This window comes from Manacus candei, unplaced genomic scaffold (assembly GCF_025592945.1).
Source record: "Manacus candei isolate 608988 ecotype Guabito, Panama unplaced genomic scaffold, ASM2559294v1 h1tg000071l, whole genome shotgun sequence".
Lineage (NCBI taxonomy): Eukaryota > Metazoa > Chordata > Aves > Passeriformes > Pipridae > Manacus > Manacus candei.
In genome coordinates, this window is record NW_026138119.1 from 2964097 (window position 1) to 2982341 (window position 18245).

The following is an 18245-nucleotide window of genomic DNA, read 5'->3' on the forward strand; positions in this document are numbered from 1 at the left end:
TCCCCCTTGCTTGCCTGTGTACACCTGGACAAGGCTGTCCCTGGCCTGTCTGTCGGTGTCTGACACAAAGCAGCCCCTGTCTTGCCTCGAGGTTTCCCTGCCGAGCCGCAATGCAAACAGGGAGGGCAACCAGTGCTGCTACTGGGCTCTGGGATGGAGAAGGGAAACAGTGAGGAGGCAAAGGAGCAGGGATGATGGCAGGTCTCAGCCTCGAGGGGATGCAGCCCCCGAGCCGTGCTGCGGGTAACCAGGGGGGGCTCTGGCTATCTGCCACCCAAAGTAGCTTTAAATAAAGCTTGGGGCTTGGGGCCGGGGCACATCAGCATCTCCATGGACCCCCTCCGACAGGGTCATTAACGGCAGCTGGGGGACCTTGCCTAGCCTGGGGTGGGATCCCCGGGTGGGTGGGACCCCTGGGCTGTGGGATGGGACCCCCAGGTGGGATGCCCGGGGGGGGTCCCCAGATGCGAGGTCGGGTTGACCCGGCGTGGGTGCGACCCCCGCGGGGCCGGTGGGGCGGGGGCTGATGCTGCGGAGCCGAGCCGAGCCGAGCCGGGCAGCAGCCCCCCGCCTCCCCGGGCTGCGGGAGCTGCGTGCACCGCCCCCCCATCCCGCACCGCCCCGCGCCGGGCGGAGCCGCCGAGCCCCGCGGGCCGGGCCGGGCGCTGCGGCGGAGCGAGCGGGCGGCGCGGCTGGGCCCCCCATCCCCGGCCCCCCCCGGGCCCCTCCGGCCCCGGCGGCGAGGCGGGGGCCGCGGCCGCGCCGGCCATGCCCCCCGGAGCCTGAGGCCCGCGGCCGCGGGGCGCCCGCAGCATGCGGAGGATCCGGCGGCTGGTGCATCTGGTGCTGTTCTGCCCCTTCTCCAAGGGCCTGCAGGTACTCGGGATAGGGGGGATGCGCCGGGATGGAGGATGCGGGCTCGGGGGTGCGCCGGGCCGGGGAGATGCGCCGGGATGGGGGGATGCGCTGGGATGGGGGATGCCCGTCTCCGCATCCTGGCACCGGCCGTGCACAAAGGGACGCTCCGCCGCGGTCCCACCGCCGCCGGTGCGGGGAGATGGGGAGCCGGGAACCGGCACCGTGGGGGTCTGGACCGGCACTGGGAGGGTCGGGACCGGCACCGGCGGCCGCAGCTCGTTGCATAACCCGCGCCGCGCTCCGCCGTGCCGGAGCCTGAGAGCATCAGGGCAGCCCATCCGGCAGCCCGCAGCGGTGGGTGAAGCCGCCGATGCAGCACGGCAGGGATGGCTCCTTCCTTCTCTTCCTTTCTTTCTTTATTTCTACCCCTCTTCCCATCCCCGCTCTGCCGGGGGGGCTGGAGACCCGCCTCAGAGCTCCAGGGACTGGAGATGCTGAGGACCAGGGATGTCAGGGATGCTGGTGTGGGTGTTTTCTCTGCAGCTGTGGGATGAGAAACCCCGACTCTGGCAAAGGTCCTGGACCAGAGAGGTTATTCCTGAGGGCACGTGGGGGACACAGGAGGGGGTTCCCGTTGGGCAGAGGGTGCTGGCAGGAGGTGGGTGCAGAGCTGGGACTGCTGTGAAACAAACCCCCGTGTTCCCAGGGTGCTGCAGGGAGACACAGGGATGGAGCAGGATTTTGTGATGCTGCATCCATTTTGCCTTTGAAGTCAGCTCCTGCCCAAAGTCACTTCCAGGTTCCTCCAGAGTCATCCTAAAACTAAACACATCAACTCTCACAATCAAAAGGTAACACCCTTTGGTGCAGGGCAGGCAGTGGGCAGGGAAGCTCCTGTGCCTTGAGACTGAGGCCCTGGAGGAGCCCTCAGCACCAGCTCGGAATCCAAAATCCACCCAAAGCCCAGTGGCATCTCTCGTTGAAATGCATCCCCCACGTATTTTTTCACCATTTAGGGGATGATGAAGCCAGTGCTCTCCATGATGTGCTCAGACCAGAGTCCTGATCCCCCTCCTGCCCCAGGAACATGATGAATTCCAAGTCTGAAATAAGCAAAAAGGGACATTCTGGCTTTTCCAGGGTTTTGCTGTTCCAAGACATGTCTCTAGTAGGAGATCCATGGGAAGAACCCCTTTGCTGAGGGCAGGAGGCCTGATGGGTCATGTACCCACCCTTGGGCAGTTCTAGGGGGGCTGCTGTGCTGGGGAGGCTCTCGGGGGTCACAGGGTGTGTGTCTGACTTCAGGGCCGTGAGCTGGTTCTCAGCTCACAGGAGCAGCCACCCATCCTTTCTCTTTGCCAAGTCCTGGTTGTGGTTGGGTTCTCTTTAATTAAATTTCACATTAATTAGCGGTGCCATTGCTTGACAGGCAAACCAGGCACCCTTGCCCGCTTCTCACTCTGGGGTTTCCAATTAACATGAGAAATGCCATGGTCTCAAGGCAGACCTGCCTGCTCTCACCTTTGCCTGCTCATTCCTGGGACTCCCAGGGCTGGGGTGAGCCAGTGGCTGCAGCCAGGAAGGCAGGAGGCCCCATCACCCTGACAGAGCCCCTGCAGAACCTGCAGAGGGGTGGGGAGGAGGTGTTTTGGAAGTGGGAGTGGGTTTGGGCTATGAGACCCAAGCAAGGATCCCTGGCAGGTTGTAACGGTGCTGCAACCACTCAGATCCAGCCCTATCCCAGCAGCAGGTTGTGCTCTCACCAGCACAAGGAGGGAGGAGGCTTTGGAGGTGGCCACTGGCTCTCTACAGAATTACCTGTAGAAACCAGAGGGAATGAGGTGTTTGATGCAAGGATTCATTCCCTGCCCTTCAGAAGTGCCAGGGATCTGCAGCATGTGACATGAGGCAGGTGAGAAGCCTCTGTTGTGGGAGGCCAGATGGCAGCAGAGCTGCTCGTGCAGGGTCGGGGGGAAGAAACAAAGCCAAGAAAAGAAAATCCCGTTGTGAGCCTCGAGTTGTTTGCACAGAGCATCACCCATGTGCTGCCAGGTCCCTCACTTGCCTGTTTCCATGCAGGAGCTGGTGGTGGCAGCCACCTGTGCCTGTGGGGCTTTGCAAGGGGGGTTCTGCTGAGAAGGGTCTCCCCAAACAGGAGCAGAGCCTCTCACAGCCCCGACAGGGGAAGGGCAGGAGAGCGGGTGTTGATGGCTGCAGCTCCCAGGGATGCACAGCATCCAGCTCGTGCAGCCCAGTGCTGTAATCTCCCTGCTTTTAGGGAATTTTAAGTGACCTACTTGAAGCAGGAGTTGCATAATAGGCTGATGAATATATATAAAAAAGGCTGAAGGTTTCGCCAACGCTCAGGTCAGTTTGTACAGCAGAAGTTGTCCTTGTCCGGCTGCCGCTGCCCTGGGCAGAGCCCTGCCCTTCATCAGCCTTTCCCTTCCCTTCCAGGGTCGCCTCCCGGGCATCAAGGTGAAGTACCTGCTGGTGGTGTGGCTGGGCATCTTCGTGGGCAGCTGGGTGGCCTACATGCACTACTCGTCCTACTCCGAGCTCTGCCGCGGCCACGTCTGCCGGATGATAATCGTGAGTGGGCCAGTTTGGGGTGCTGGGGTGAGCAGGGCCGTGGGGGCCCCATTCCCTGCCTCCCAAGCCCCAAAGCTGGGCCAGGGAGCCCTCCTGGCAGCTGCTTCCCTGGTGCCGTCCCCGGGGGCGGGAGAGGTGACCTTCCCCTGCCAGGGAGAGGGAGAAACAGGGTAATGAGATGTCGGAGGGAAGCAGCCAGGGCAGGCCAGGCAGACGTGGGCAGATTAATGCCTGTGGAGATGAAGCTGGAACATCAGTGAGCAGAGAGCAGGATCTGTGGGCAGGGACAGCATCGTGCCACCCTGGGCTCCACAGAGCTGGAGAAAAAAGGGGAGCAGCCAGTCCGTGGGTACCTCTCTGTAGTTGCTGATGTGCCCTAAGGAAAGCACCAGAGCAGACACCTCGTGGTAGCTTGGCTTGGTGTGTTTTTCCCCTGCCTGAGGCTTGCAGTGGGGTGCAGCCTGTCCCCCACAGATCCCAGCGGGATGCCCCCAGGATCCCTTTGTGTGGCCCAATGGCAGGGGAGCAGGTCACCTGCCCAGCCCAGGGGAGGAGGGGGATGCCAGGCTCTGTCAGAACATGCCTCGTTGGTCAATCCCCCAGCAGAGGAGGGAGACAGGAATTGCCATAACAACAGCGACGAGATCGTTTAATTTGATTTTCTGCCTGACTCTGACCACGGGGTCTTGGGCGCTAATTCCTGCTCTGAGCTCGGGGTTCCAGACACTCTGTCTGGCCGTGTCTCCTGTGAGCAGGTCCAAGGGTTAATTCCCATCCACATCAGAAAAAAAAAAAAAAGGAGGAAAAGATGCAGTGAATGTCTGCAGCTCCTGCTTTCAACCCCGAGGCTGCTGTGCCCTCGCTGAGGAGCTGCAGTGCTGCAGCCTCTCCTGCCCAGGGATGTCTCCAGCTCCCAGCCCAGAGGATCAGAGCCACCGTCTGTCCCTGTCCCTGCCACCCCCTGGACCAGGGCCAGCCCATCTCACAGCAGGGGCTGCTGCTCTGCTGAGCAGCCTCAGCCTCTGCATCCTCATTCTCCTCAAATTCATGCTGTCCTCTCCTCCAGCCCTGGAAGCTCTCCCAAACTCCTGCATTTACATCCAGGAGCAAATCTCCTGTGGTGCCTCCAGCAGCACAGGGGGTCCCTGCCAGCCCAGCCCCACTGTGCCCAAGGAACTGAGCCATCCCCAAGGGCTAGACCCTTCTCTGGGTCTTAGAGCAGAGGAGATTTTGGGCTGGGACATCTTTGGAAAATGGAATAGGAAGTTTGGGGGTGCTGGAAGAGGCTGGACTCTGAGCACCTGGCACTACATCTCCCTGATCAAGGTCTGAGCACAAGGTGCTCCTCTCCCTCCCAGCCCCCTGAAGTGGCCGAAATGGCCACCAAGGTGCAGACATCACCCCAAACCACCTGCACACTGTGCTGGCATGGCATGGGCATCTGAGGGGGGTCACACACCCCCAGCTTGTGTCCTTGGGGTCCTCCATGAGCTGTGGGAATAAGCTTGGATCTATCAGACTTCTTCGGATGAATGTGAAGCTGCCCCTGCTGAGCTCCTTTCTCTCCTTCCCCTCCCCAGTGTGACCAGTACAAGAAAGGAATCATTTCTGGCTCCACGTGCAAGGATCTGTGTGAGGAACGTGGCCTCCTCTTCCAGCACTGCCTCTCCTCCTCTCCCACCCAGCAGGTAGGTCTCTGCCTCCTCCACCACACGGCACGGGATGGGTACAGGCATAAAACCTGGGAGATCTCCTCCTCACCCCATTCCTGTTCCCGTCCTTAACCAAACCAGAACCCAGCTCCGGGGGTTTTTTTGCACTTGCTGTTCTCCTCCCACCTCACCCTGTCCCCTCCCCTGCAGGTTTACAGCGGGCTCTGGAGGGACAGGGAGGTGATCATCAAATGTGGCATTGGAGAAGCGCTGAGGGCAGACAGCCGCCCGGACTCTGTGCCCAGGAGGGACGTGGTGCTCTTCGACAAACCCACACGGGGGACGTCCATGGATGAGTTCAAAGAAATGCTCCTCAACTTCCTCAAGGTCAGTGCAAGGGTCTTGTGGGATCCCACAGGCCCAGGATGCCACCTTCAAGTTGGGAAGACTAATTGTGTCTTTCCTTCGAATGAGATCTCCTCTGGCCCACACTCCTCCACCCACTGCTGGGTGCTGGGCTGGGTGCTCCCTGCCACGTACTGGATTAGTGGAGAAAAACCTCCATTTTCTCCCAGGAACTCTTATTGGTGATATTTGAGTAGCAGCAGCCCTGGAGGCTTCTGTGCCTTGGCTCTGGGTGGCATCTGTGCTGGGCAGAGCTGATTCACAAGCCCATGGTGGCCCCTGTGTGGGGCTTCTGGGTCAGCAGTGGTGCCTGGCCTTTGCTCCCAAAGCCATGCTCCTGTCTGGAGCCCTGAGGCTGGTAACATTCTGCTGGAGCTGAATCTGTCCACACAATATTGTGGCATCAGATCTTCTGGAGTGTGGCGCTGTTTCCTCCTCTCCCCAGCTCAGGTCTTCGCACTCCCAGTTCGGTTTTTGACACCCAAACACAGAGAGCTCTGGGGGTCTGATGCCACCTCTTGTCCCATTTGCAGTCCAAGCTGGGAGATCAGCCATCCCTCCCAGCTCTGGTGAGCCGGATCATCGCCATGGCCGACGTGAACCGTGACGGGAAAGTGTCTCTGGCCGAGGCCAAATCCATCTGGGCGCTGCTGCAGCTCAATGAGTTCCTTCTCATGTTCTCCCTGCACGAGAAGGAGCACACTGCCAAGCTGCTGGGGCACTGTGGGGACCTCTACGTCACCGAGAAGATCCCCCACACCTCCCTCTACGGGCTGGATGTCCCCCCCTTCCTCCAGTCCCTGCTGCCTTCCGTCGCCCACCAGCTCCTCCACCAGTGGTTCGCGCCGGCGTGGCCCCGGCGCGCCAAGATCGCCATCGGCCTCCTGGAGTTCGTGGAGGAGATTTTCCACGGCACCTACGGGAGCTTCTACATCTGCGAGACGGGCTTCAGGAACGTGGGCTACAACGACAAGTTCGACTTCAAGATGGTCGACCTGAGGAAGGTGGCGACGGAGGCGACGGTCAGGGGGTTCCTCAAGGGGCGTCACTGTGAGCAGAACGTGGACTGCACCTACGGGCGGGACTGCACGGCGGCCTGCGACAAGCTGCTGAAGCAGTGCAAGGGCGACATGGTGCAGCCCAACCTGGCCAAGGTGTGCGGGTTGCTGCAGGACTACTTGCTGTACGGGGCGCCGCTGGAGCTGAAGGACGAGCTGCAGAAGCAGCTCCGAACTTGCATGACCCTCAGCGGCCTGGCCAGCCAGATGGAGGTGCACCACTCCCTCGTGCTCAACAACCTCAAGACCTTGCTCTGGAAGAAGATTTCCAACACCAAATATTCCTAACGGGGAGAAGCATGGCCCTGGAGTTTAGGATCTGCCACCTCGGAGTCAAGTCTAAGGGCTGAAGGCCTGTTTCTCCATCTTCCCCACAGGTAAAATACACCCTGCACAGGGAGTTCAGCAGAGCTGCAGCCCCTTCTCCATGGAAAACCAAGCTTCATGACTTCCACCGCCCAGCAGGATCATGGATCAGTCAGCAGGAGTGTCTGCAGAGCTGGGACACCAGGCTGGACAGGCTTGGGGGAGGAAGATGACATGGAAAGGGATAAGGAAGCGGAGCCCAGCTGGATGCATCTAAGTGTTTCTTGATTAACAGGAAAGCAGAGCAGAGTGATGGGAATGAATCATTCATGCTGTACTTGTCACATCTTCTTTTGATGAACGTCTCTGATGTAAATAAACAGCTTTTACGTGAATCACACCAGTACATCAATAGTGAAACAGCAGCCTGTTAAGTACCAGCTTGTTTGTGATCTAAAAAGGAGGAAAAGGTAGATTTCCTGATTCAAAAGTCTCTCCTTAAGTGTCTGAGTCATCTGCCATCAGATCCAGCTGTAACATAGGAAGCAGATAAGCAGTCTGTTCCACAGTGTTGAATCCTGGCAATTCTTTGGTTCCATTTTTAAGTGCCTGACCCTGACAGTGATGCCATGGCTTGTGTGAGGCTCCCACTCGGCTGCTCCCACCCCAAGTCCAAAATTGGCAGCACAGGCCATTCCCTCACATGTTGGCTTTGGAAGCTCCAAGGCCAAGGAGAGCTTAAAGGCAAAGGGCTAAACATGAACAGTTCTGACCTGTTAATGTGCTCCATGTGTCCCTTCCCACCACACTCAGAGCAGGGATAAACCAACCTCTCGGTTTAATTCTCCTAAAACTAAGCTGGGCTTGCCCTGCAGAGGTTGAAGGTTAATACCAGAATAATCCAGTGCTTCTCTTGTTATTAAAGTGAATTTCCAGGCAAGCTTTCAGCAGGTCTCAAGACATTTGTTTGGCTGTGTATGTACTACCAGGGCTCTAAGTATAGTCGTTTCCTTTAAATGCCCAATTATAGCAATCTTAAAACTGTGGGTAGGGAAGAAGAGCTTTTATAAACTCCCCCAAGGCTGCTCTGTTCCCAGCACAGCCATATTCCTGCTGCTGGGCTGCACAGTGGTTCTCCTGCCAACAATTCCTGAGTGGAGTGTGCAGCTGATGTACAATCCCAATTAAAACTACACCTGACAGTATCACCTGGGAATGTGATCAGCAGAGCTGTGGCTACACATTTAGGAGCCCTCTGAGGAGAAAGACCAGGATTTCCTTGTGTTAGTTCTTTCGGATCCTCATCACCTCGCACTGGTGTTTATGGAGTCAGCAGGGCCCTGTATCCAGCACAGATCTCCCTCCCTGCTGAGGAGTGGCCTCTGCAGTGCAATTTATCCCTGGATAGGCTGAGCACTCCCAAAGTTTCTGTGTTTGGAGGGTGACAAGTCCTCAGCCCCTCGAGTCGCCCTGGCTCAGGTACAAACACTGCCAAGGTGAGCAGGGCCCCCTGCAAGGTGTGGGTTCACCTGCACAGGAGGGAGCACGTGGGCAGGGCTGGGATTCAGTAATGAATCTCCACACAGCCACTGCAGCTCATCCATTGTCCTGCATGCCCATGGCAACCAGCTCCACTGGCAAATTAATTTGCTTCTGCTATTAGCAAAGGAATCCAACACCCACCCATGGCAAGTGCCCTCCTCAGGTCATCAGAGAAGCCATTTCTCACCTTCCCCTCTTATTTACTGGTAAATTTTGTCCGGATATTCCCACTAAATCCCTGCTGCTCCTTTCTCCCAAAGCAGTGTTAAAGCAGCAGGCAAGCACCTGGAAAAGGAAAGGGGTTTTCCACCCAATATCAGAATTTTGAAGTAATTATGGTGAAGATTCAGGAGAGGCAGCTCCTGTACCTGACAAATTTATTGAAATAAACACTTCTGACAACAACTTGTCCCATCACCATCGTTGATCCACAGATCCCACAGCACTGGATACTCCCAGGGATCACTGATGACTCAAAAACCCCAAAAGCACAGTTTTGCTCATCCCTAAAAAGCACAAAGTCTTTCTTTGCAATGCTCATGGTTTACAAGCTACACAGGAACATAGGAGAGAATGAGTAAAGGCAAAGCTATTTTGCAGTCAAACCTCCTCCAGATTTCCCACAGAGGCTGGAATAAAAAGCCAGAACACAAACACTGATAATCTGATCTCACTGGATGCTGCTGCTTCTGCAGCAGAGATTTGTGCCCAAGGGGATGGAGGTAAGAAATACCTTTAATTCCATGAAGTACAAAACCATCCCAGCTCCCAGATCTACAAACAGAAGTCTTAAATCCTAGAATGGTTAAAAAAAATAGTGTTACTTGGGGTGCTACAACTACACGAGCCCCATTCAGACTTATGGTAGGTGGCATCTTTATTTAGTCCTTTTTTTAAAAATCCTTCTTAGCCATGTAGAGAAAACACAGATGATCAGCTTTTGAGGAATCCACGAATCTTCACATGCAGACACTGCCAATCACTTCTTTTGCTGTTGCCACTTTTGTTAGGAATTCTGAAACTCAGGCCATGACCTGCAAATAAAGAGAGAGTCCAGGATGTCAGACAAATTCTAATATGGCCAGGAAAAGGGAGAAATAATGTCAATACTAAGGAGCTAATTAACTCCTGTCATCCAGACTTTGCTGCCCTTGTTTGTGTTGGAATCGCCCAAAGATTTTTTACATCCCAGATGTGAAATAAAAAAGCTTCATAAAATGAACCCAAATGTCAGGGCAGCCATTAGAAGGGCTCAGTTATGAGGGTTCAGAAAGTTACTATTAGAAAAGGATTTCCTTCAGTCCAGAACCACAGGAACACCTCAAATCCTATTGCCTGGATTCCCTGCCTGGACATGTGTGGCTCAGGACCCACAGCAGAGACAGAAGCAGATGGCACCAATTTAGGAGAAATTCTTTGCCATTCCAACAGAAAGCTTTTGGGAAAATATCTGTCTGGGCAGACAGTGCACTTGGGTGAGTTTAGGCAAGGGCTAATCGAAGAGAAGGATAGCTGGAGCCTGCTCTGGGTTATTCCTTCACTCCCTAAAAATCCAAGCCGAGTTTGCCAACCTCAGGGCAGAGCCAAACTATTAATAGTGCAGGGGAAGAAAAGCTGGGCTTATTCCAGTGTTCAAAGCCATGACAGAAACCAGTCTTAGATGATGAAGGGCTAAGTTATGTGCTGAGACATTTTTAATTTCTCCCAAATCATCTTAATACAAAACATTTCCACAGTGGAGAGCCAGGTATTCTTTCAGTAAAGCCAAATTCTTGGCCCAGGAGCTCTGCTGAGGCTGGGGAAGGCAGTTCACAGCAAATCCTACCAGGAAAATGTTCATAGTTATCCTGTGCCTCACACAGGGAAGTTCTGGAGACACTTATTAGCACTCACGGCCCATCCAGGACCCCTGATGTGAGTAAAGCCTGATGAAAAACCCCAAACATGGATTTTAGGGTTGAAAGAAGCCAGGAAATTTAAATAGAAGAGTCACATCCCATCTCCCCCCAACCTGATTAGCATTCTTTTCCAAAGCCACTGCTGGAGGCAGTGACTTTTCCCAATTAAAGGGCTCACTTTGCAGCCAGCACAACCTGCAGGCTCTGCAGCACCTCTGGCCCTCCTTAATGCCCATTTAATGAGGTTTCCCACCGTTTAGCTCTGCCAGAGTCTGTCAAAGCTGCAAAGCCTCAGCTGCACAATCTCTGTGTGGTCAGAACTTCTCTCCCCACTCATTCCCAGAATAGGTTCATGTCACCCAAGGAAGGACAGTGACACACAGAACTATCTGCATACAGGGACACCTGTGCTCCCTCCTTGGAGATTCCTTTGCCATCATGCCAGAAAATAAACACACCAACAAAAAAACCCCAAACAACTAAAAGCTCTGTGCTCAATAAATTATATTTTTGCTTCTTGTCTGATGTTTTACCAGCCAGAATGTGATGCATGGGGAAGTGAGATCTTGTCTTGGGAAAAAGGGCAAAGCACTGCTGCACTTGAAATCACTCCTGAAGGATCTCAAAAGACTTCCAAGTTTCAGCATTAAATTTTTCCCTGGATTACCCAAATCAGTATTTTTATTTCTTTCTCCATTACCTCTCTAAGAGATCATCTCCTTATTTTGCACATCTGTGACATGAACATGACTGCAGCAGTTTTGTGTCAGCAGCACCAGAGCCTGTTCTGAGAATCTTCAGGCAGATAAAAGTTTAAGCTCTTGGCCTGACAGAGCTGTCCCTGAAAGGAGGCACTTTGGGAGCTGAGAAAGGCAGTTCAAGGAACTGAAATAAGTGTCAATCAGAGGTGTTAAACACTGCTTACAAAAATGCCTGCATTAGCAGAGCCTGAAAGTGCTTCACCCAAAATAGGGGTTTGTCAGCAAAAAAAGATGAAAAAATACTGAATTTTAAGGCTTTTTTCTGCAAGAATGCTTTAGTAGCATTTTAATTTTTTTTGTCCATGTTCTGCAAGAAGTTCATCAGGACAAGATGTACCAACACAAGGGTCTCTTTCCACTCACTTTGGTAACATGTTGAGAAATGACCCAACACCCACCTTTGACATTTGAAGATCATTCCAGAACTCAGCCCTGCTCTCGAGAGGAACTGTGAGAAGGAAAAACATCCTCAGTTTGGGTTTTTTTGGTAAAGGATTGAGTTGATTTTGTGTTTCTCCCCCCAAAAAGCAAGCATGATTACAAAGCCACATTTCAAAAGATTCCTGATTGCATCTTCTGCTTTATTTACTCCAGGTGTAACTTTCTCCCTATGCTAAATCCACACCCAACTCCATCTATAACCCTGCCCATGTTTTGGAAACAAAGTAAGTGCCTGTTTCCCTCATCTCCTCCACTCCCAGGTACAGTTCTTGATAGCTACACAATCCCAAACCCTGCACAGCTTGAGGTGCCCTTTCACAGGCAGCAATCAAGAATATCTCTAAGGCCAGGAAGGAGTAAAAATAGAATTCAGGAACAGAGCTGTCACTTCTACTTGTCCTTGTAAAAATAAGGAAGGACCTTCCCCTGATGCAGTTAAAACTAACATCATTTTAACTGCTCTTAAAAGGAATTGTGCTCCACCTTTTGCTGATTCTCTGGAGAGAGAGTTAAATGTGGAAACAACATCAAGCAACTCATCTCTGATCTCTGACCTCTAATGAGATCAAAGGAGAGCAAATCTCCAAGGACTCAGGATTATTGGAATAGATAATACTACAATTTGCCAATCCTCACAAGAGCATCCAGTGACAGGACAAGGGGAAATGGCTTTAAACTGAAAGGGGGGAAGTTTAGATGAGACATTGGGAAGAAATCCTTCCCTGTGAGGGTGGGGAGGCCCTGGCACAGGTTGCCCAGAGAAGCTGTGGCTGCCCCATCCCTGGAAGTGTCCAAGGCCAGGTTAGATGGGGCTTGGAGCAACCTGGGACAGTGGAAGGTGTCCCTGCCCATGGCAGGGGGTGGAATGAGATGAGCTTTAAAGTCCCTTCTAACCCAAATCATTCTGTGAATCTCTAAAGCAATAAAAGAAATCTGAATTAGCTTTTAACAGAGTGCTAGTAAAACAGCTGCTGTGCCCTGTCCACGCTTCACCATTTCAGATTTACATTAAAGGGAAAAAAAAAAAAAGCCACAGACAGGAAAAGCAATAAATAAATGTCAGGTTGTTGAGCAATCCTGGGAGCTCACAGGGGTCAGAGCACCAGGGAAGGAGTCTCCTGTTCCTCTCTGCCACCGATTGACACAGACGTGGCACTGCAGCCACGCCTGCAACACGAGATGGGGCAGGGCTGTGTGGGCAACTCCCACTGCTGTGGCTCACCTCGGCTCTGGGACACCTCCTGCTCTGCCAGTCACAGGGCTTTGTCTGGAAAACACATGGAAAATACATACACAGGGTTTAGACACACTTCAAAGCCTGGTTATACAGTAACTGATGACAGGAACTTGAAAGAAATAAATGCATAGCAGAGGAATATTTTTGGATAGAAACAGGGTTGGCGACTCCCAGGACATGCTCCCAGTGATGTCACCAACTCACCACATGGCTTTAGACTAATAACTTTAACTCATTCTTCTACAAGATTGTGCCCACAGGATCTGTTTCTCAAGGCTATATAATCATAAAGCCACGTGCAGCTTCTCTGCAGCACATCCACTACAGGTCAAACAGAACAGCTTCCATTGTGCTACACAGAGATCTCACACTTAGGGCAACCAGAAGGGAGTTTTTCACCAGCCTCCTCGGAAGCAGCTGGTTTATTAATGATGTCAGGCTGTCAATCACTCTGAGTGCTCACGGGCTGCAGAGCACACGAGCGTAGAACACAGCCTGTCTCTCTTGCCACGTCTTGACACAAAGATGCCACAGCAGCCATCTCTGCAACGCCAGTGGCAGCTTGGGAAATAAAAAAAATCCCCAAACCAAAAGCAAAAAGACTGAAGAAAATGCAATTATGGGTGCGTGTCCCAGCATTTGAGGCCAGGCTGGATGAGCAACCTGGTCTAGCTGGAAGGTGTCCCTGCCCGTGGCAGGGGGTTCAGTGAGATGAGCTTTAAGTTCCCTTCCAATCCAAACTATTCCATGATTTTATGGTATTTATAAGAAGACTGTATCACCTCTTGGAAAGCAGTGTTACAAAGGCATTCGGTGGGCAGCCCTTGTGTGAAGCATCACCCTTCTTTTCTGAAGACACACAATCTCTGCCCCTTCACTTTTTGCCTGCTGATGGGCTGAAAAAAGACAAATAAAGAATGCAGTTAATACCGCATGAGTGTAAGGCAAACTATGTAACCACCTTTTCTTTGGCGAAACACACTGTTTACCTGAAAACTAGAGATTTAAAACGTAATTTAAAAAAACAGAATATCTGCCGAAGACTAATTTTAGCTACTTGAATCTTTAAAAAATATTTTCCTGAAAACCTGACTAGGCGGCAGCCTTAGATTTTCCTCCCCTCCTCGGAGGGAGAGTATATATTAAAATATATATTAAATGCATATATTGAAATTTATATTAAACGCATATATTGAAATTTATATTAAACGCATATATTGAAATTTATATTAAACGCATATATTGAAATTTATATTAAACGCATATATTGAAATTTATATTAAATGTATATATTAAAATATATACAGCTGTATTCAGATATCTGTGTGGGTGCATGCATATATTTATACATATATATAAAATAGCCCTAGCCCATTGCTACACATGAGCTGAAGATATACCGGATTTACAGCGCACGTGGCAGCGCCTGGAGCCCCCGGAGCCTCGGGGGAGCCGCGGCCCCTCCAGGATGGGTCCAGCTGAGCGGGGACCCGCCTTACCTTCACTGTCCCCTTCACGTCCCCCCGCCGGGGCCGCTCAGCGCCGGGGCCGAGGGGAAGCGGGACCGGCCCTCAGGGAGCTTCGCCACAACATGGCGCGGGAAGGGCAGCGCGGCCCTGCCCGGGCGGGCCCTTCTCGGCCAGCACCGGCTTCCCGCCACCGAAGGGCCCCTCAGTTTCGCCATGACCAGGCCGGGAAGGGCCGGTCCCGCTCCCATTCCCAGTCCCACCGAGGAACCCCCGAAGACCCGCTCGCTCCGCTCCGCGCCCGCAGAAAGGACGATCCAACTCCCGCCTCCCGCTTATATGGGCCGGGAACGAAAGGCCTGCGCGGTGCTTTCGCGCCCGCGAGCGCCCCCTGCTGGGCGGGAGGTCTCAAAGCAGGGACCGGGGACACGGGAGGGGGACACGGGCAAGGAACGGGGGGCCCTGCTCAGGGCTCTTCCCCACCCTGCAAGACTGCTCTAGGGCCTCCGATGGAGGCACGAGGCGTACTAGGGGATGGATATCCCTTTTCTCAGCTGCTTCGGGAGCCCCTGCTTCCCGTGGTTTGGCTCCGAGCATGTCCTGGGACAAAGCATGGACCCTCCAGCCCCATGATGCACCAGCCGGTGGAGATCCTTCAATTCTGTGATGAACCAGCCAGTGGGGACCCTCCAACCCTACTGGGGCCCCTCCAGCCCTGCAATGCACCAGCCACCCTGCAATGTCCCCAGCTTGGGGACATCCTTCATCCCTTTCCCTCCCATTGCCTTGACTCCCCTGGCATTGCAGACTCCCCTTCCCATTTCACCACGGAAGAAACAAAAAGGATCAGAGGGATAAACCCCTTTATTTGTTAAGAAGAGCTCAGGAACAGGAAGGCCACAGGACATCAGCACTTCCTTGCAACAGGGACAAACCCAAGGAATGGGGCAAGGTCTGGCCTAGCTCCATTTTCCCTGCATGGCTCTGGAGGGAGCAATTTGAGCCGGGGACTGTGTGTGGCTGTGACCACCACGGGATCTCTGTGCACAGCAGAGCTGGGGGGCCCCTTCCACAGCCAGCCCAGCCCTGCCAGAAGCCAGTGCCCGGAGTGCAGAGCCAGTCCTTTGGAATTGGAGCAGGAGACCCATCCCCGAGGCACTGAGCCCGTCTCGGGGGCTCTAATTGCCCTCAGCTTTCCTCCGCAGCTCCTCGACGGCCTCGCTCTGCCGCCTCTTGTCCTTGGCGCGGATGATGGTCATCCTGAAGAGCTTGCAGTAGAGCTCCACGGCCGAGGGGCTGTCGTCGTTGCCGGGGATCGGGTAGGTGATCAAGGAGGGGTTGCAGTTCGTGTCCACCACGCCCACCGTGGGGATGTTCATCTTGGCGGCGTCCCGGACGGCCACGTGCGTCTGGAAGACGTTGTTGAGGCTGCTGAGGAAGACGATGAGGTCGGGCAGGCGGACGCCGGCGCCGAACTGGATGTGGGCGTTGGTGAGGAGCCCGCCCTGCCAGTAGCGTGTGTGCGCGTACTCGCCGCAGGCCCGCGCCGTGCACTCCACCAGGTGGCAGAACTGGCGCTTGCGGCTGATGAAGAGGATGATGCCCTTGCGGTAGGCGATGTGGGCCGTGAAGTTGAGGGCCAGCTGGAGGTGCTGCATGGTCTGCTCCAGGTCGATGATGTCCTGATCCAGCCGGCAGCCGAAGATGTAGGGCTCCATGAACCTGGGGGGGCAGAGGGAGGGCGGCACAGGGGCACGGGGACAAGGTGTGCAGGCACTGAGCGCTTCTGGATGTGGGGTGGCCGCACAGGAACCTTCCTTTCCCCCACTCCAGCTCCCGGCTGATAGCAGAGGTGCTCTCTGCAGAGAGCCCTCGTGTCCAGTGTCTGTTCCAGCTGGGCTTGGGGGGCTGTGGGTCTCACCCCCCCTTGGTGCCCACATTGTGGGGGGTCCCTGTAATCTGCCCTGTGTGGGCAGTTCCAGGCTCAGACCAATCTAGTGCAGCCCCCAAAGCAAACATTGTTTATGGAAGCACTCTTGATGTCAACAAGCACTGGATGATGAAATAATTCCACTCACCTGTGCCGACAGCCCTTTTTGTGGCCCAGGTGCACCCGAGCATCAAAGAGATCTTTCAGGGTGAAGAGCTCCTTCACGTTGAAGAAGTCGGGGTGGCTGAGAGGCTCTGACAGCAGCTTGTCATCTGCAGCTGAGAGAAGGGAAACAATCAATCACTGCTCCCTCTGGTGTTTTGGGGGACGAGCTGGGACTGCAGAAAGGACCCCGATGCACCCACGACCACCTGCTGCAACGAGGCGATACCTGCACGGGCATCGCTCCTGGCCTGGACCCGGGGAGGGAAAACACTCACCGCTGGGCTGGGTCGCCACCGGGGCCGTGGCCGTGGCCGGGGCCGGTACCAGGACGGTGCTGTAGAGCCGCGGGGCCGCTGCGGGAGAGAAACACGGGGGTCACACGGGTGGGCCGGGGCGGACCGGCGGGGCTGGGCAGCGCCCGCTCACCTGCCCGCAGGAGCCGCGGCACCGCCATGCTCCGAGGGCACCGCGGGGCGCAGCAGCAGGAGCGGGAGCAGGAGGAGGAGGAGGATGAGGAAGGTCAGCGGCGCTTTCCGCTTCCTGCGGGGCGGGGCGGGCCCCGCGCCCTCCCCGGGGCGGAGCGCGGCGCGATCGCGTCCCGTCGCCGAGCAACGCTCAGTGCCCTGAGCCATGTCCGGCCCCGAGCCCGGCCTGCCCGGCCGCTTCCGACAGCCCGCCTTCTACCGCGGCTACGGGTGAGCGGGGAGCTCGGGCCGGGCCCCCGGAGCCCCCCGTGCCCCCCGGAGCCCCCCGTGCTCCCCACCTACCCTGTGCTCTCGCCCCGCAGGCAGCCGGCGCCGCACCCCCGGTTCCGCACCACCAACCAGACCTACGGCAGCAGGGCCCCCACGGTGCACGAGCTGCCGGTAGGTGATGGAGGGACCCCCGGGGGGGCTCGGGGTCAGCACGGCCAAGCTTCGCCCTCCGCGGCGTCCCCGGTAGCCGAAACCCAACCTCGCATCCAAACTTTGCAGGCGCTGTGGCTGTGCGCAATTTTAAACATCTCCCTTCTTTTCTCGCCCCTCCCCAGACCTGCTTCCGCGTCATCTCGCACAAGTTTTCGGACCATCTGGGCAAGGCTGGCATGTACAGGAACAACAGCCTCAACACCTCGCTGGAGAAGAGCTACTGCACGGGCCCCGACACCTTCATCACCGCCTACGAGCACATGGACTTCCACCCCAGCTACAACCCCAGCGGGCCCTCGCACTGCAGGAACCTGAGCTAGGGAGGGACAGCAGGGAGCCACCGCGGCTTCTCCCGGTGGGGAAACCACACACAGCTGAGATGAAACCCACTGATTCACAGAACGAATGTTATTGTTAATAACGTACATTGTTCTATATGTTAATTTATAAAGATTTAGTGTGGTTAAACGTCAGATAAATAGCTCATAGGAGCCGTCTCGCTTAGTTTATAGGCAGCATATAAATCCTAGAACAACATATATCCCCTTAACCTCTTCTCTGTCGCTAATGATCCTTTAAATTCTTGGCTCATGTACCACATATAATTAAAAATTAAGATTTAAACTGCTTCTCTACTATTCAATGAATAACTGATCTGCAGGTTTTCCAGAGGTATTCATTAACCTTTTGGATTGCCTGTAGAAAGTTAATGTTTCTTCTATCTCACAACTACAAAGCTTTAGGAATTATTCAAATAACGGCAAGTAATCAAAAAGAAAACGTTTTCTTAAGTTTTATTGTAACAACTGTAGTTACAGCCAGTGAAACTGCACTGTCCAACTGCACTAAAGGAACACCTTTACATTTTTAGCTTAAAAAACTAGTTTTGAAGAAAAACTGCTCTGCCTGTTTATGGATGAGAAACAGTCCCATGTTACAGGTGTAACACAGGGATAGTATCCATTAAAAATGAACATAATGCTATTCTAGCTGTTTGTGAAAAATATAAATAATGAGTTCAATATT

The 18245-nt window shown here is 54.3% G+C and overlaps 3 protein-coding genes, 1 long non-coding RNA gene and 2 other non-coding genes across 7 annotated transcripts; 2 read left to right on the top strand and 4 right to left on the bottom strand.

The window, feature by feature from the left end:
* Positions 1 to 650: 650 nt before the first annotated feature.
* Positions 651 to 7811, top strand: DIPK1B (divergent protein kinase domain 1B). Its single transcript, XM_051807671.1, has 5 exons — positions 651 to 876; positions 3316 to 3450; positions 5031 to 5138; positions 5313 to 5489; positions 6041 to 7811. Exons 1-5 carry the CDS (start codon positions 814 to 816, stop codon positions 6851 to 6853), a joined length of 1296 nt encoding a protein of 431 aa, XP_051663631.1. The 5' UTR covers positions 651 to 813; the 3' UTR covers positions 6854 to 7811.
* A 1319-nt stretch (positions 7812 to 9130) lies between these two features.
* On the bottom strand, positions 9131 to 14529 carry LOC127480037 (uncharacterized). The gene is made up of 5 exons (XR_007907749.1): positions 14250 to 14529; positions 13533 to 13646; positions 12736 to 12780; positions 11471 to 11520; positions 9131 to 9447 (listed from the first exon to the last, which is right to left on the bottom strand). It is a non-coding gene; the product is annotated as an uncharacterized LOC127480037 (long non-coding RNA).
* LOC127480277 (small nucleolar RNA SNORA17) lies at positions 12569 to 12702 on the bottom strand. The gene has a single exon (XR_007907811.1). It is a non-coding gene; the product is annotated as a small nucleolar RNA SNORA17 (small nucleolar RNA).
* On the bottom strand, positions 13181 to 13310 carry LOC127480276 (small nucleolar RNA SNORA17). Its single transcript, XR_007907810.1, has one exon. It is a non-coding gene; the product is annotated as a small nucleolar RNA SNORA17 (small nucleolar RNA).
* Positions 14530 to 15062: 533 nt separating the features above from the next.
* MRPS2 (mitochondrial ribosomal protein S2) lies at positions 15063 to 16854 on the bottom strand. 2 transcript variants are annotated; one of them, XM_051807681.1, is made up of 4 exons: positions 16738 to 16854; positions 16587 to 16664; positions 16295 to 16418; positions 15063 to 15938 (listed from the first exon to the last, which is right to left on the bottom strand). In XM_051807681.1, exons 1-4 carry the CDS (start codon positions 16763 to 16765, stop codon positions 15395 to 15397), a joined length of 774 nt encoding a protein of 257 aa, XP_051663641.1. In that variant the 5' UTR covers positions 16766 to 16854; the 3' UTR covers positions 15063 to 15394. The 2 variants fall into 2 exon arrangements, with proteins under 2 accessions (XP_051663641.1, XP_051663640.1); XM_051807680.1 differs by having other exon boundaries at positions 16295 to 16424; positions 16738 to 16853.
* PIERCE1 (piercer of microtubule wall 1) lies at positions 16848 to 17847 on the top strand. The gene is made up of 3 exons (XM_051807688.1): positions 16848 to 17006; positions 17099 to 17177; positions 17342 to 17847. The coding sequence occupies exons 1-3, from the start codon at positions 16942 to 16944 to the stop codon at positions 17537 to 17539; spliced, it is 342 nt and encodes a 113-aa protein (XP_051663648.1). The 5' UTR covers positions 16848 to 16941; the 3' UTR covers positions 17540 to 17847.
* The last annotated feature ends 398 nt before the right edge of the window (positions 17848 to 18245 follow it).